Raw genomic sequence first — 15646 nt, forward strand, 5'->3', positions numbered from 1 at the left:
CCTGGCTCTTTAGCCCAGGTTAGATCTCATTGACCTTGGCTTGAGGCATGCATCCTACCGCTATAGTGCCGGAACACCTCTGTTTGAGGTAGCTGTTGCTCTTTATAAATGTCTGTATTATTATTATTATTATTCATTAATTAAAAAATACCACTAATAAGTAAACAACCAGAATTCTTTAAAAAAATCTATAAATAAACTCAATGACCAACTTGGGTAGGTATGTGTGTATCTAAAATTTGTTTATTAAATATTGTTAAATGAAAGAATAAAATATATAAATACATTTTTTGTCAAAAAGCATAATAGTGTAGTGGGTTGGAATGTTGTCCAGTAGCTAAAAAAGATTTAAGAAAGCGGAAAAAGGATTATGCTATACTCAAGCTGGTTATGTGTTCCTTATTTCATTTATATCAATTCAGTAAGGTGATCAGGAGGCATGGAGAACATAAGAATGAAAGCAGTCATACAGGTTCCCTATTATGAACACATGGAGCACACAGGTGGTAAATATTTAAAACCTCTTCCGCCTTTAGTGAACACACTACACCACCCACATCTTCCCACTACTGAACATAAGCACAAGCAATAAGGTAAACACTATCACCACACACCATCTCTAATAAAGATGATTTGAACATAGAATCCCACAGAATGCTCACATTCTACTTAGACATCACTCACTGTTATAAGAGGCTCAAATTTCATTCAGAACTTACCAGTTAGGGGTGTGGCTTGCCGGCAACCAAATTAGCTGTACTAGAGCTTAGCTCATTTTAGGCTAATTAAAAAAATATTTGGACGGACTCAAACAGTTATTGTGGTTAGTGAATCCTATTACCAAAGTTTAACGTCCATCTTACGTGACAGAATTACTGCCGCGTTCCTGAGCGCGAAGACCACAGTATTGCGGTATACCATTCCACGCGAACTGCAGATCATGTAGTTTTCACCAATGACGAACAGATTCACAAAAGGTTTGTGTCTTGCAAATCTCTATCCTTGATCTCTGATCAGCATCTTATACTACAACTACCTTCTAAAATGATTACTTGCAGGGGCTGGGGTCCGGTTTGTTGCATGCACTGCACAACGTTTTTATTTGTCGCTATGCTGCACTTCCTGTCCACTCCCCGATGGCCAGGGACTGTGCTTCAAACAGCAGCAGCTTCAGCTGATAACATGCAAGGTGGATGGTTTCATAGTGTTCTGCCGCTTGCAAAAGACGCTGAGAGCAAGAGAGCAACCATTCTCCTTACATTGCATACCCACATGCCACCTCCCGACATTTGCAAGAAACCTCACTTTCCGATCTGTTCCTGACTTACTTCCCACATTAAGCCCTACATGACTTTATTTCATTTTAAAAACAGAATTCTTCTTTGTCCTACAAAAAGCATACCCACGCCTACACTGTTGTTCTCTTTTGGGTACCATCGTTAGATGAGACAATCGTCTTCTTAAGACACCTCTCACCATCTCATGTGGTCAAGCATTCATTACTGAAGAAACAAAACTGTAATGATACCTAATTAAAATGCAAAACAGTGATTGTAGAGGATAATACACTAACCTGAATGAAAATGCAATTAAAGATTCAAATAGGATTGTGCTAGATAGTTCATTAAACCACAAGCATTGCCGACACAGAGTACAAGAGAGTACATTATAGATAGTACAAATGTGAAGTGGACAGAATTCAAACAAAGTCTAATATAGTGCAGAAAGTACATATAAAAGTAAATGCTTCCAGTGCAAGAAAGAAAGCAATGCAAGCATGTGCACTACAAGAAAGTCCAAGACAGTACTGTTGCAAGAAATACATGCAGTACAAGAAAGGCAGGTATAAGTAAAAAACAAACAAAAAAAAGGAGTGGAAGAAAGACAAAAAGAAAATGCAATGGCAAAGTTAAAGTAGTAAGTACATCCCTTATTTGAACACCGAAGCATCCTTTGACATATACATGGTCAGTGAAGCGACTATCAGAAGTAAAGTATTCTTCAAAGTAGTCAAACACTGTATTAAATAATTCACACAATCAGTCAACTGGTAAACCGTCATTAATCACTTTGTCACTGATTAGAGTAACAAAATCTGGTTCCACAACAGCATATGAAACAGTTTTCTGCCGCCAGCCCCCCCATGACTTCACCCCTTGTGGATAGACTTCAGTGTCCTCTTACGCACTGAACGGCAGGATGCTTTCAACAATGATTTTTTTTGTTTAAAAATTGTTTATTGGGATTTTACATTTCGTATTACTTATTGACATCTTTACATTATTACAATGGATTGACACACAATTACAGTTGGGCGCGGAGTCATTGTAAGCGTAAGCATACCTATTGTTACTGATTCACAACCATTATAACCATTAGAGAGAGACTTTTGGGGAGGAGCCCTCCTACTGATTTGTGCTTTTCAGTGGTAGCGTCGCATGTTCTGGTTGGGTTTGCCTCCGGTGGGCATGTATAAGTATTCTGCTTTTGTGTATTCTTACCCAGTGTTATCGTGTCTAGTGTTGTCTGAATGTGTTCCCATTGAACTGTCATTGGAGTCATAGCTACCGATGTGAAACTGCGAACTGTCAATGATAGAGGTGAAACTGTGGGGGACGTTAGTGAGCTATGCGACTATGTGTGAACAGGATCGATGGAGCGGGTGGTGTCATTGCCTTTTTTTTTGTCAAACAAATTTTTTTTTGTCAAACAAAGTCATTGCCTTTTTATGGCATAATGGGACGGGGGTTGTTAGTACACATGTGGGGGGGGGGCAGGAGTGTGGAACCTGATGCTTTCTACAATGATAACATTCCCTCATTATCCATTGTGAAATTTCCTGATGGAAATGTGCTTACTTTCCCCCTGAACATAGTCAATGCTTCCATTAGCCAATGAGCCTTCTTGAATGGCCTCTAAACAGGACAGATTGTCCCTTTGCTGAACAAACGTACTGTGGACTCAGATTATCTTGTTTTCTGTCGTCCCATAACCCAAAGGGCAACACAGCTTAAAATCACCCCACAACCACTTTAACACCCTTGAAAAGTAATTTACATGCTGCAGCTTACCTTATCAACAAATTGAATAAGTTCAGCAACATGTATATAGTACTGTAGGAATTACACTTGTGCATCCTTCAGCCCATCTCCTTCTTCAAAACAAGTTGCATCGCTTACAAGGCATACAGAAACAAGATTCTGGCATACCTGAGCAAGAAACTAACCACCTCAGGAGGATATCACCAGACTGGAAAAGAAGGCTAGCACAGTAGAAAAGACACTTGAAAGAAGGCCTTTCTCCATCACATCAAATATCTGAACTACATACCCACAAAATTCACAACTTCTACCTTTCTGCATTTAAGTATAATTAGACTTGTCTCTTGAAAGCGCACTACCAACCTACACAGTGCGAACAAAAGGAACCTACTCTAGTGTAAACAATACTTTTAACCATGTTTGGCCTGTCCACTTTGATCAGCAATTTGTTGTTCCCCAGCAGGGTTCGTACTACACACATATATATTTCATCTATCTGAAATACAAACTCAACAGAAAGGGTCAGGGGAGGTGGCCTATATTACAGCTGACCCCAGAGTTACTTCACCATATTTTCCCATTCACAAAAGGTTAAAGGTTGCTCCACTATCACTACCACTTCACCTACCCTCACCTTCAAATGTACCTGCCTGGCAAAGATTTTTTTTTAAAGCATATCTATTGCGCTACTGGAGCACTTTTTAAAACATTTTTTATGAATAGTTGATTGAAACAATTGGTACAGGCAAAACCGCCTTGGTAAGGAAATTATTTTTCTTGCGGATTAGCTATTCTATACCCAAGGCGTAGCATCTGAGGATCCCACTGAGATATTTAGGTTATTAATAACCAAGGTCATACTTTGGACCTGTGGAAACAAATCTGTCCCCACAGGAAATAACAATTTCTTATTTCTCGTGATCATACCATGCTACTAACTAATTTACTTCCTTGAGATAGCACAGTATCTCACAACTTCTCTTCTGGACCAGTTTTCCTAAATCAGTACTGAAGTGGGACTTCCAGGTCTTAAAATGGCTTACTTTCCAACACTGTGCTGATCCATGCCTCTGTGTTTCATCCTGTTTGCCATTTGTGCCTCCAAGAACTCGCACGCATTCAATCAATCAATCAATCAAAGGTTTGTTAAGCGCAACTACTCACCCACAAGGGTCAAAAGGCGCTGGGGAGGGGGGGAGGGGGGGGGAAGGGGGTGGAGGGAGGGGGGGAGAGAGAAGGTGGGTCGCGCAGCTCCTGAGTAATCTTGGTGATTTGTCGAATAGCCAGGTCTTGAGGTCCCTTAAGAACTTGGAGAGTGTTGGTGTCTGTCGGTGGTGGAGAAGGAGGGTGTTCCATGCCCTGGCTGCGAGGAAGGCGAGGGATCTTTGGGGTATGTGGAACGTGAGGCAGTGGTTTATGTAGACGGATCTAGTGTTGTGGAGGGCTTTGTGGGCATGGGTGAGAAGCTTGAAGGGGATTCTCTTCTCGACAGGGAGCCTGTGTAGTGTCGGAAGGTGTTGGGTGATGTGGCAGTGGCATGTTAGGGTGCATTGCCGAAGTCCAGTCTGCTGCTAATGGCGTGGGTGACCGTTTTCCTGGAGAATCCAGTTGAAGGTCGTTCGTAGGAGACGGAGGGTGTGGAAACAGGTCCATTTTGAGTTCAGAGTCCAAGATGATTCTGGGGTTGCGTGCGTGGTCAGTGGGGGAGGGTGGGGTCCCTAGGGTGGGCGGCTCCAAGTGTTGTTCCAGGCGTCTAGGTGTGGGCCCATGATGAGAACGTCGGTTTTGTCTGTGTTTAGTTGTAGGCAGCTGTTCTTCATCCACTGGGAGACTGCTTCCATTCCTTCTTGAAAGTTGTGTTTGGAGATGTTGGGTTTGTTGGATAGGGAGAGGATGAGTTGGGTGTCGTCTGTGTACAATACGATGTTGATTCCGTGGGATCTGACGATTTGTGCAAGAGAGGCCATGTAGATGTTAAACAGGGTGTGGACTGATGGAGAATCCTTGGGGGACTCCGTAGGTGGTCGGTGTGGGATCTGAGAGGAAGGGTGGGAGTCTGACCCGCTACGTTCTGCCTGAGAGGGATAAGCGGATGCAGTCGAGGGCCTTGTCTCGGGTTCCTGCGTCATGGAGTCTGCGGGCTAGGGTACGTTGGGAGACTGTTTCAAAGGCTCTAGAGAGGTCCAGGAGGATGAGGGCTACAGTCAATTCAATTCAAAACTTTATTCGGAAACATGTAAATCATGTCCATAAAAGTACATACATACAATACATGTTAAAAGAAAAATACACTTGACGATCGCAATCCGCTAAAATACAGTATGATACATATAACAAATCAAGTGACACACTTAAAAAGGTTTCCAATAGATAAAATGTTTTAAGAAATTTTTATATTTGTTTTTAAAAAATCATGCTTTTCCTATAGCTAATGGCCCTAAGTAAATAACTAGCCGTATAAAAACAGATGTCAGGATGATGCAAGTTAAAAAGTAATTTCATTGCCGCTTTAACGGTTCTTGCTCCAAATTTAATAAATAAAGGTTTTAAAAAGAATTTACGACATTCACTATACAGGTTACATATAAGTAGAAAGTGCTCTGTGCTTTGTTCTAAAATGTTGTCGCACCGACATGGACCTGTAGGGCGCATCTTAATCTCAGGGAATGCAACCAATAGGTGGACCGTACCCATCCTCATCCTGGTGAGAACAAACCGGTGTTGCCCTTTAGTTACCTGGAGGAGGTAAGGGTGTAGGCCCACAAATTCGTTCAAATGGTTATAACGTATACAGGTGGAAAGTTTAAGATCATCCGTGGCTCGTCTTTCTGCACAATGATTTAAGAAAATTGCTTTCAGACTCTCTTTAGAGAGATCCGAAGCAGAACAGTGATCTAATGTAACGTTAAACCCAAACACACTAGAGAAGGATTCAATTGTGTATTTAATCCATGGGATTTTGAGAAAATAGTCTAGACGTAAACAATCCTCAATGATGGCCCTATTAAATGAGGTTTCGTCTTTCATCCAGACTGAACGCCACAACATCAGAGGTCTCAATAATAATAGATCATTTAGATGATGTAGTCCTAATTCTTTATGGACCAAGCTATTAGCAGTGGAGGTCGGGAGACACAGTAATTTTTTCAGAAATGTATTCTCTTCTACCTGTAGAGATTCTACCCTGGATACCCCCCATACCCCTGCTCCGTAGAGGGCAGCCGATAGACACCTAGCTTCAAAGATCTTAAGCATTACTTTAGGCCTTCTACTACCTAATTTACTTGCAAAAGCAAATATTCCATTGGCACTCCTGATCATTTTGTCGCGCACCACCTTATGCTCGACATCCCAGCGACCATTTTTGGAAAAGTTAACCCCCAGGTAGCAAAAATTGTCCACACACTGCACCACTTGGCCATCAATGAGATACCTATAGGGCTTTTTAGTTTTAACTTTACTAGCTCCACACTCCATTACATATGTCTTGCTTTTGTTAATGACCAGCTTTCTTTTTTCAATAAAGGCCACAAATTTATCCATCAAAAGCTGTAGACCCCTGGGAGTCCTAGAGAGCAACACAGCGTCGTCCGCGTAGAGTAACACGGGGATGGTACTTGTGTTTACTCTAGGGGCGTCCGCTGGTGCCTTCTTTAGGATCGAGTCTATTTCATTAATAAACAGAGTGAAAAGCAAGGGTGCCAAAACACACCCTTGTCTGATACCTCTCCTGACCCTGAATTTGTCTGTGCATTCGCCCGAAGGCCCGTACCGGACACTCGAGCTAAGCCTCTCGTATAAACGGGCCAGAAAATATATAATTTCCCTAGGTGCTCCCATTTCTAGCAAGGTAGTCCACAGTATGGCGTGATCCACCAGGTCAAAAGCGCTGCTCAAATCAGCGAAACAGAGGTAGAGTGAACCATTTTTTGCTCGGGTGTATTTCCCTATCAGGAGTTCCAGGTTTAAGCATTGTTCAATGCAACCTCTTCCTTTCCTGAACCCGTATTGGCAGTCTGTCATTATCTGATTAGACTCTGCCCACTCTTCTAATCGGACGAGGAGTACACGGCTCATAATCTTGACGGACGAATCCAACAATGAAATTGGCCGGTAGTTTTTAGCGTTTCCTCGGTCCCCTTTCTTGTGAATCGGAACTATAATAGATTCAGACCAGGTGCAGGGAATGGTATAGCGAACAGCAGCGTTAAAAACTTTGACTAGTACTGGCCCCCAAGTCTCAGGTGCGAATTTGTACACATCAACTGGGACACCATCGGGTCCCTGGGCCTTACTGCCCTTACTAGCCCTGATACTACTTAGGACCTCCTGTAAGGTGATATCTAGGTTAAGTACTGGCCAGGAGCAACTTATCGGCAATGTTACCGTATTAGGATTAAAAATGCCAGAAAAATGCTGTACCCATGATTCCTTACCCACGTTTGAGGTTAACACGGGAAGTTTATCATCTTTTAAAAAGGGGCTGTTTACTACTGCCCAAAAAAGAGTACAATTATTTGATACAGCCGCTAGATCAAGTCGCTCCCAAGCTTCCTCACGTAGTTCAACTTTCCTTTGCTTAAGAGCTAAAATATAGTCAGATCTAAGCTTAGCTACAACTGTTTTGTCTCTAGGTTTGATGGATAATGCCTTTTTTAGTGTCTTCAGTGCCACAGTACATGCATTATTAAACCATCCCCTTGCTTTATTATTAAAATTTCCAGCAGACCTAGTAAACTTACCACTAATAAAAACATTGATTTTTGTAAAATAAAAAATACAGGCCTCCATATTTGGTTTCTCATCAATAATTGAAGTAATGTCATTTAAGCAGCATGAGATAATGCAATTAGAAGTTACTTCAGCTTTATCCCCTGCCCACCTTATTCTGAATCCATTCGGCCTATATACCTCAATGTTTAAGATAGGGCTACTATCTGGAATTATACAAACTTCCCAAAACCTAGTTTCAATAACAAGACAGTTATGATCACTGACCATGTGGTCTACAACCTTGACATCAGAACTAAAATGAGCTAATTCGGAAGACATGCAAATAAAATCAATTACGGTGTTCGCCCCTCTCCCCACAAAGGTTGGCAAACTATCACCCTTCTCGTCCTGCTCAATCTCTAGGATCTCCAAATCGTAGGCGAGTAGGAAGGAGTTCAGAGTTTCTCCATATGTATTGTGTTGGAAATGTGTAGCTGGCTCTCCAACACGGTTCAAGATGCCACACAACTTTTGGTTAGAGAGAGGGCAAACAGAAATGTTAAAATCTCCAACATATATGAACTCAAAAACTGTATTAGAAGCTTTCATCAATTGTTTGATTGCGACGTCTAATTCTAAAATAACCGTGTGTCTGCTGGCATCAAAAACATTATTATACATATTAATCAACAGAATGTTTTTGTCTGCCTCATCAGCTAACCACAGCAGTTGGGAATTATTGCCCACAGTGATATGCTCCTTCACCCTAATTCGCGTTTTCACAGAAATCAGAATTAGCAAACCACCTTTGGCCCTCCCTGAGGTAGTTGCCACTGCTGGTAACTCATATGCTACAAAACCATCAAGGCCCTTAAAATTTAGACACCAGGTCTCTTGTAAACATAAGATATCAAATGTTCTAATTAGTTCTAACCACCCTAGTACTTCTAATTTAGAAACTAGTCCAGCTATATTCCAACTAGCAATAAGGCAAGTTGTTGATGCCCCCTCTAAGGTATTGCAAGATGTACCCACATACTTAGGCAGTATACTACCAGTAGTATTTGGGGACTGATGTAAATCTACTCCTGCAGCCACTTCGGCAAACTCGTGTCTGACCTCTTGTCAATCGCAGTTATTAAGACCAGACAGGGCATCATATCTATTGTGCAATAGCATGCTTGGTACTAGGGGGGATGCCCAGCGGTTATGCATATTCAAGTTGTTATCCCATCCTAATGCTGGCGTTTTTGGTAGGGTTACATTTTGCTGTTCCCCATGAAAGAATTTTAACGTTAGGGGAACCACCGTACCTTTTCTACGCTGGGGTGGAAGAATATGTGTTAGGACATTAGGAAGTACATCGGGGTGTGCAAATGTTACCGCCACACAGTCCCCTTTAAATCTTTTGGGGCGATTCCCTATCCAGGGAACACGTTTAACTGCTTTGATATCATGCGCCAGTTGCTGTAACCCACCAGGCGCTAACCTCATATTACCTGAGAGCCAGTGAAGGGCCTTACTACTCAGAGAGCTGGATGACTCCGTAATACCGTCATCCAACAGGGGTACGTTAGCTAACACCAGTACAACGGGTGAGGCTTCCTCAATAAACTGCAGTGGGTCTGTACCGTGAACTTGTACTTGTGGTAAATTTACTATCAACGGACGCCCTTCTGCTGTTGTTATATTGTGATTAACTTTCGGGGCCGGCATATGGACTGGATTGGTCAGCACACCAGATGTCCCTTCTCCGACTTGATTAACCCCTTCGGTAATATTTCTTGTTAATAGTAAAGTGTTAAGACTACCTATTTCCTCCGTCAACTTTGTTTGCACGCCTCCAAGTCTTTTTACTTCCGCCTGCAATTTATCTATTTTAGAGATCAGAGGTTTTACAATTTCAATGAGTTTACCCTCTACAACCTCAAGCAGTTTAGTAAACATTTCGTCATCTCCTCTGTTTCTTATAGTCCCTTCCCCTACTGCTTTTTGGGGAGCTCTCGAGGAACCTTTGACCGCCCTGTTTCCGCTGATTCTTCACACAGGCGCGCACAGGCCGGGGTGTGTGCTCAATCAGTGGTAGATCATCCTCCACAGGACCAGTTACAGTTTCTGGATCAGAATCAATAACATTATCAGAGTCTACATCCAGAATAACAGGGGATGCTAGCGTGATCAATGGCTGGCTGTCAGTCTCAATCATAGGTGATACATTTGGTGAGACCCTAGTTTCCACCAACACGAAGGGGCTATCCTCAGCTGACAGAGGTAAAGTAGGGCTTAACCTGCGCAAATCTGGTGACTGGCTTAGGCCAAGTGATTCCCTCCTTTGTTCATTTATTTTCTTTACTGTTTGCACAACATAATTATCCATGGTATTTGCGGGCAGAGCAGCAGGTTTCTTTTTAGTCGTCATCTATATATCACACGGTTGACAAACAACACAGCAACAGAGTCTTACTTGTAGGCACGTCTCTGATGAACCAGGGGGTTGCGCCCTGCCCCTGCCTCCTCCTGCCGATGAGGGCCGTAGAGGGCCCGCCCTTTGCCCGGGCTTAGCCCCGGGCGTCCCGCTCGCGTCCCGCGCTGCGGGTAACTGAGGCGCTTTATTGCGCCTCCTCCTGGCGCCCTCGCGTCGTTGGTAGGCGCGCCGCCGCGTAGGCTGCCGGGAATTGAAGTCCCGGAGCGGCGGCGCGTGTGGTCGTGGAAGAAGATGACTCTCGGCGGTGGCGGCTTTCAACCAGGTGCCTGTTTGCCCCAAAATGACTCCTGGCGGTGGCGGCGTAGCACCGACTAACAGGTAAGTGCTTCTCTGTGTCCCCCGCTCCGCCGGTAACTGAGGCGCTTTATTGCGCCTCCTCCTGGCGCCCTCGCGTCGTTGGTAGGCGCGCCGCCGCGTAGGCTGCCGGGAATTGAAGTCCCGGAGCGGCGGCGCGTGTGGTCGTGGAAGAAGATGACTCTCGGCGGTGGCGGCTTTCAACCAGGTGCCTGTTTGCCCCAAAATGACTCCTGGCGGTGGCGGCGTAGCAGCGACTAACAGGTAAGTGCTTCTCTGTGTCCCCCGCTCCGCCGGTAACTGAGGCGCTTTATTGCGCCTCCTCCTGGCGCCCTCGCGTCGTTGGTAGGCGCGCCGCCGCGTAGGCTGCCGGGAATTGAAGTCCCGGAGCGGCGGCGCGTGTGGTCGTGGAAGAAGATGACTCTCGGCGGTGGCGGCTTTCAACCAGGTGCCTGTTTGCCCCAAAATGACTCCTGGCGGTGGCGGCGTAGCAGCGACTAACAGGTAAGGGCTACAGTCTCTCCTCTATCGAGGAGGGAGTAGATGTTGTCTGTCACAGATAGAAGGGTGGTTTCAGTCCTGAAGCTTGATTGGGAGGAGTTGAGATGTTGTTTTCTTGTATGAAGGAGGCAAGCTGACTGATCGGTCTGAAGTTCTTGATGTCAGTGGGGTTTGCTGAGGGTTTTTTCAGGAGAGGGTTGATCTCTGCTTGTTTCCAGTCGTCTGGAAAGGAGGCGGTCTTGAAGGAGCGATTGATGATTCGTCGGAGCTCGGGCGATGATGTCAGCAGCTCTGTGGTAGATGTGGTGGGGGCAAGGATCTGTGGGGGCCCCGGAGTAGACTTCATACTCTTCAGCGTGTTTCCAGGTGAAAACTGCAGTAGTCACTTTCCTAATGCCCAGTCTTCCATCTTGCAGGGAACCACGTTGATATTTCAAAATCTTTCCCCGTAAGTTTGTTTTTCACCACCAGTAGTTCCTGCCTCTGATGTTGAATCGTGCAGGATATATCTGAGAACGAGTGGATAATGACCATCCAATGTTGGATCTGCCTTTTGTGATGCTGCTCTGGTGTGTAACTTATGCTAGGTAGGAGAGGCCAGATCGACTAGAAGGGTGCCGTCGCTGTTGGGAGTGCCTGGGATGCACATCGTGGGCGATTGTGTTACGTACAGCACTTCAACAGAGCCTTTGTAGAACCATTGCTGAGTACTTCTGACATATGCAAGTTCTGAATAGCTACTTTTATGTCCATCTTCTCAGCAGAAAAGGTGCGCTGGAGCATCCTGATTCGGGAAGCCCTTGCAGTATTTTCATTGTATTCCAGAAGTGACAACAAGGCAATTGTGCCTTGCTTCAACATTTCTGTGTCCATAGAGGCAGACTGAAGCGTCCTTATCAAATACATCACTTCCCTTTCCTGCTTGTCTAGCTGATCTGCCTCGGTTTCAGTCTTCATAATAAGACACATAAATCCCTCCATTGCATCCTCCATGGAAATTCATGTTTTCAATGTGTTGGGTTGACAACAATAAGCCCTTAATTATAGTCATGAACATCTCCTCCCCTTGAATCACCAATGGTATGTAGCAAGATTTGGTCTCGCTCCTTATAGCCACCTATATTTGGGGTGAAAATTCCTGGTTCTCTTTGGCTCCACTTACTTTTAGTCTCTCTCAGTGACTTATTGGAAGAGAAACTCCCCACCCTGACCCGTATGGGGAGCAGCCTCTAGTCCTTGCCTCTGCAGGGCATTCTGCATACTCTGCGGCACACTTGACTCTTCATGCTTAAGACCGCCTCAGTTTCTCATCTCCCTGGACCGTTGCTGCTTCACGTTGGATAGAGTGATCAGCCAACACCTGCTGTACCATCTGCATCTCATCAGGCACCTGCTCCTTCAGCCATTCCTAGTGCCACTGCTGCAGACAGGAAAATCCTCATGATGTGGAGTCTCACTAAGGCCTCAGTGTTGCCTCTCCCCAGGAACTCTATATATCCCCAGCTGGAGCCTTTCTACTGCTGCGACATTTAACTAATAAAATTGAGAGGTACCCCTAAGAACCAAGAAAACATGATCATCTAAAAGACAATTAAAAAAAGTCCACTTAGTAAATAATAAAATAGAATCAAGCTACGGTGGCGGCTGTGCAAAGAATTAAAAAACATTACACACATATACAATTTATTGTTCATCAAATGATATGTATGACAATAAACACACGTAAAAATATCCGGAAGATTGAAAAACAACCAACATACTGCTTATAGGTTTAGTAACCTCTTGTTTCTCATTAAAAAAAAGGTTGACTAGGTCATATTTCTGTATTTCAAACACACAATGTGAAATAGAAATAAGTTCGCAATATTCTGTGATATATCTTGTTGTTGACCACTTTCCTCAGGACGATTGTTGGTAAATATTCAACATATAAATTCACATTGTTTTGTTCACATCTACACAAATTAAGAATGTACCTCTTTAAGTTAGGCTTCCTTTATTCTAATAACACATTGTCACTTCTAAGCCAAATGTGGTCTCTTGTTGGACATCCACTTTGCTGCTATTACATACTGTCTCCTACATCCTACTAGGTATACTGAAGATATGTATCTCAAACTAGAGTTCTGTTTTGGGGTGTTCCCTTTTTGAACTGCCCAATCTTTGTGTCAAGTTCCATTCAAGAAAGGAAAACTGTCTCGCTTGCACCTCAAAAAAAGTTTCAAGTACTATATTTGCCATGAATTGCATTACACTTTGTTACAGGATAACACATAAGTTTTGAATCTTAAAAATGCATTGCCTTTCCTAACAGGGTGGAACAAGAAATAATGGCAAGGATCATCAGTGAAATGTACCCAGCTCAGCGAGAAACAGTGCCTAATGTTAGTGAATCTGATAGTGAAGAGAGTGCTGGTGTATCCTCAGACATAGGTGGGTGTCAAATAATATCACGCATGTTGTGCGCCGCGATTTCCTGTATGGCTATCTCTATGCATATGAACCTGCAAGAATTTTACAACATCATTGATGTAAAACACATAATACAGATATCTTCAAGATAAGATGCAAATAACATAATTTCAATTTTATTTCTGATAATTTTGGCATGCAGAAAGGAACAATTTCAGGAGATCCTCAAAGCACTATATAATACTATGAGAAGGAACAAGGGAGACTGACAAAAAATTAAACATGTGGGGCTTCCCTATCTTCATCCAAGTTAGATTGCAACTAGTTGTCATTCTGTTTTGTAGTATTTTCTGGGGCATGTTGTATTTAATTGTATTTTAGCTGCATTTATATAGCACTTCATAGCTTAGAGAGGCACTGAAGCACATTTGAAGACAGTTAGCATGCTACTCCTTTGTGAGTGCTGCCAAAAGAGGAGTTTGTGACTGATTTGTGCCCGAATTGTGTTTTGTGGCGGAGCCTTGATCTGAATTGAAGCAAAAAGGAGTGAGACATAGGGTGTGTAACCATTATATACTATAAAAAGTCTGTGACTTCACTTTGTCGTATGTGGAAGTGTTTCGGTGTCTTGCTTGTGAGACACAGACACTGCTCAAACTGTGTCTCATCAAACATATAGCTGTGCATATGCTTGTGTGTAGGAGAAAGGTGTGAGAATGTATGCGGTTGATCATGTGGGTGCCTACCATCTTTGGGGTGATCTGCATTGTAGAGCTTACAGAAGCAATTTTATATCAATTATAGTATATTTTCTAAAGTCCTCCCAGGAGCTGCAAATGAGCAGCCCACAGTAATGGATATTAAGCAACCAGCGATGGTATATGTGCTGAGGAGTCTACTCAAGAGTGGCAGGCAGCAACCAGTGGGAATTGGTAGTTGTTCAACAATACATAGTACTTGGTCTGGCAGGCGGCAACCAATGGGAATGGTAAGTTATTTTACCATCCTTAGTACATGATCTGAAACATCCTTACATGAGTAGCAGTGGAGCAACGCAAAGAAATAGACACCATACAGCCAGCCTTAGCTCTGATGGGTCCTCTATGGAGCAACAGAGGGGAATATATTATACAACAAACATAACATTTGCGTGGGTCATCTACCCAGAACCTGCTGGAGCAGGTAGTGCTTGTGAAAGTTGAGGTAGCTCTTGTGTGTCATGAAGCTTTGTACTAAGCGAAAGCAGATGTCACGAGATGGTTGATGTAGTTCATGTAATGTTTATTCCTTTCAGATCTGGTTCACAATAGTTGAACTGTTAACTGCTTGTTCTCTTCCAGGGGATACTCATTAATAGTCATAAGCACTGAATAATCTCCGCCCGTGAGCGGGAACCCGGAACATATAACAATATACATATATATGTGTAAATATACAATAATTAGTACATAGTACTAAACCAAAATATACACATATACATGTATAAACCCATAATATGCAGCCCAACATACTGTATAAGCTAATAAAAACCGTATTACACACTTTCTGCAGTATGAAAATACTCCATACATCAATGCAATAAAAAGGCTAGAACCTAGAAATGCATTTCATAACATAAATACCCTTTATTTTCATCAAAGAATCTGTTGTAAAAGGCAATTAGCCTAACAAGGCTGCATATGAATAAATGTCTGTGTACAGAAAATCAGACTGGCACCTCGCGTTTAAGGCCCCAGAGAATCTGAGCACTTTGCCTTTAAGGCCTCCAGGAGCAACCCTGCTCCCATCATGCACCACAGGGGACAGTTAGGTCAGTTCTTTTTTCCGGCTTGTTCTGTGAGGAACCTGGAACTTGAGCTGGACTAAATTTGACTTTTTTCAGTCAAAATTAGTTTTTTTCCTGTCTTTTTTGACAAGATATAGTTCTAGTGGTGGTTTGCTTTTATTTTCTGACTAAACTGATGGAGTTTTTTAGTCACTTATGCCACCTTTGTTTCATAAATGTCCTTCCTGTGGGAAGAAAATGTCAAAGACTGATCCACACGCTGTTTGTGTGGTTTGTCTTCCTTCTTCTCATAAGGTTGAAGATTGCTATCATTGCCTTAACCTTTCCAGCAGGACTTTGAGGGAAAGGGAGAAGATGCGGCTTCTAGGTCGTTTGGAGAGAGAAGGAAAGGGGCCTAAAAGCTTGATTTCATTT

At 43.2% G+C, this 15646-nt stretch overlaps 1 protein-coding gene across 3 annotated transcripts in view; it reads left to right on the forward strand.

Moving 5' to 3' along the window:
- The window catches only part of KIAA0586 (KIAA0586 ortholog), an 813007-nt gene that overhangs the window by 473697 nt on the left and 323664 nt on the right, over nt 1-15646 (forward strand). For all 3 annotated transcript variants that reach the window (XM_078660379.1, XM_078660377.1, XM_078660378.1), the window contains exon 20: nt 13349-13467. In XM_078660379.1, the coding sequence (XP_078516505.1) occupies nt 13349-13467 (119 nt within the window). The remainder of the gene's footprint in view (nt 1-13348; nt 13468-15646) is intronic.

The sequence above is a fragment of the Lissotriton helveticus genome, chromosome 9 (assembly GCF_964261635.1).
Source record: "Lissotriton helveticus chromosome 9, aLisHel1.1, whole genome shotgun sequence".
NCBI lineage: Eukaryota > Metazoa > Chordata > Amphibia > Caudata > Salamandridae > Lissotriton > Lissotriton helveticus.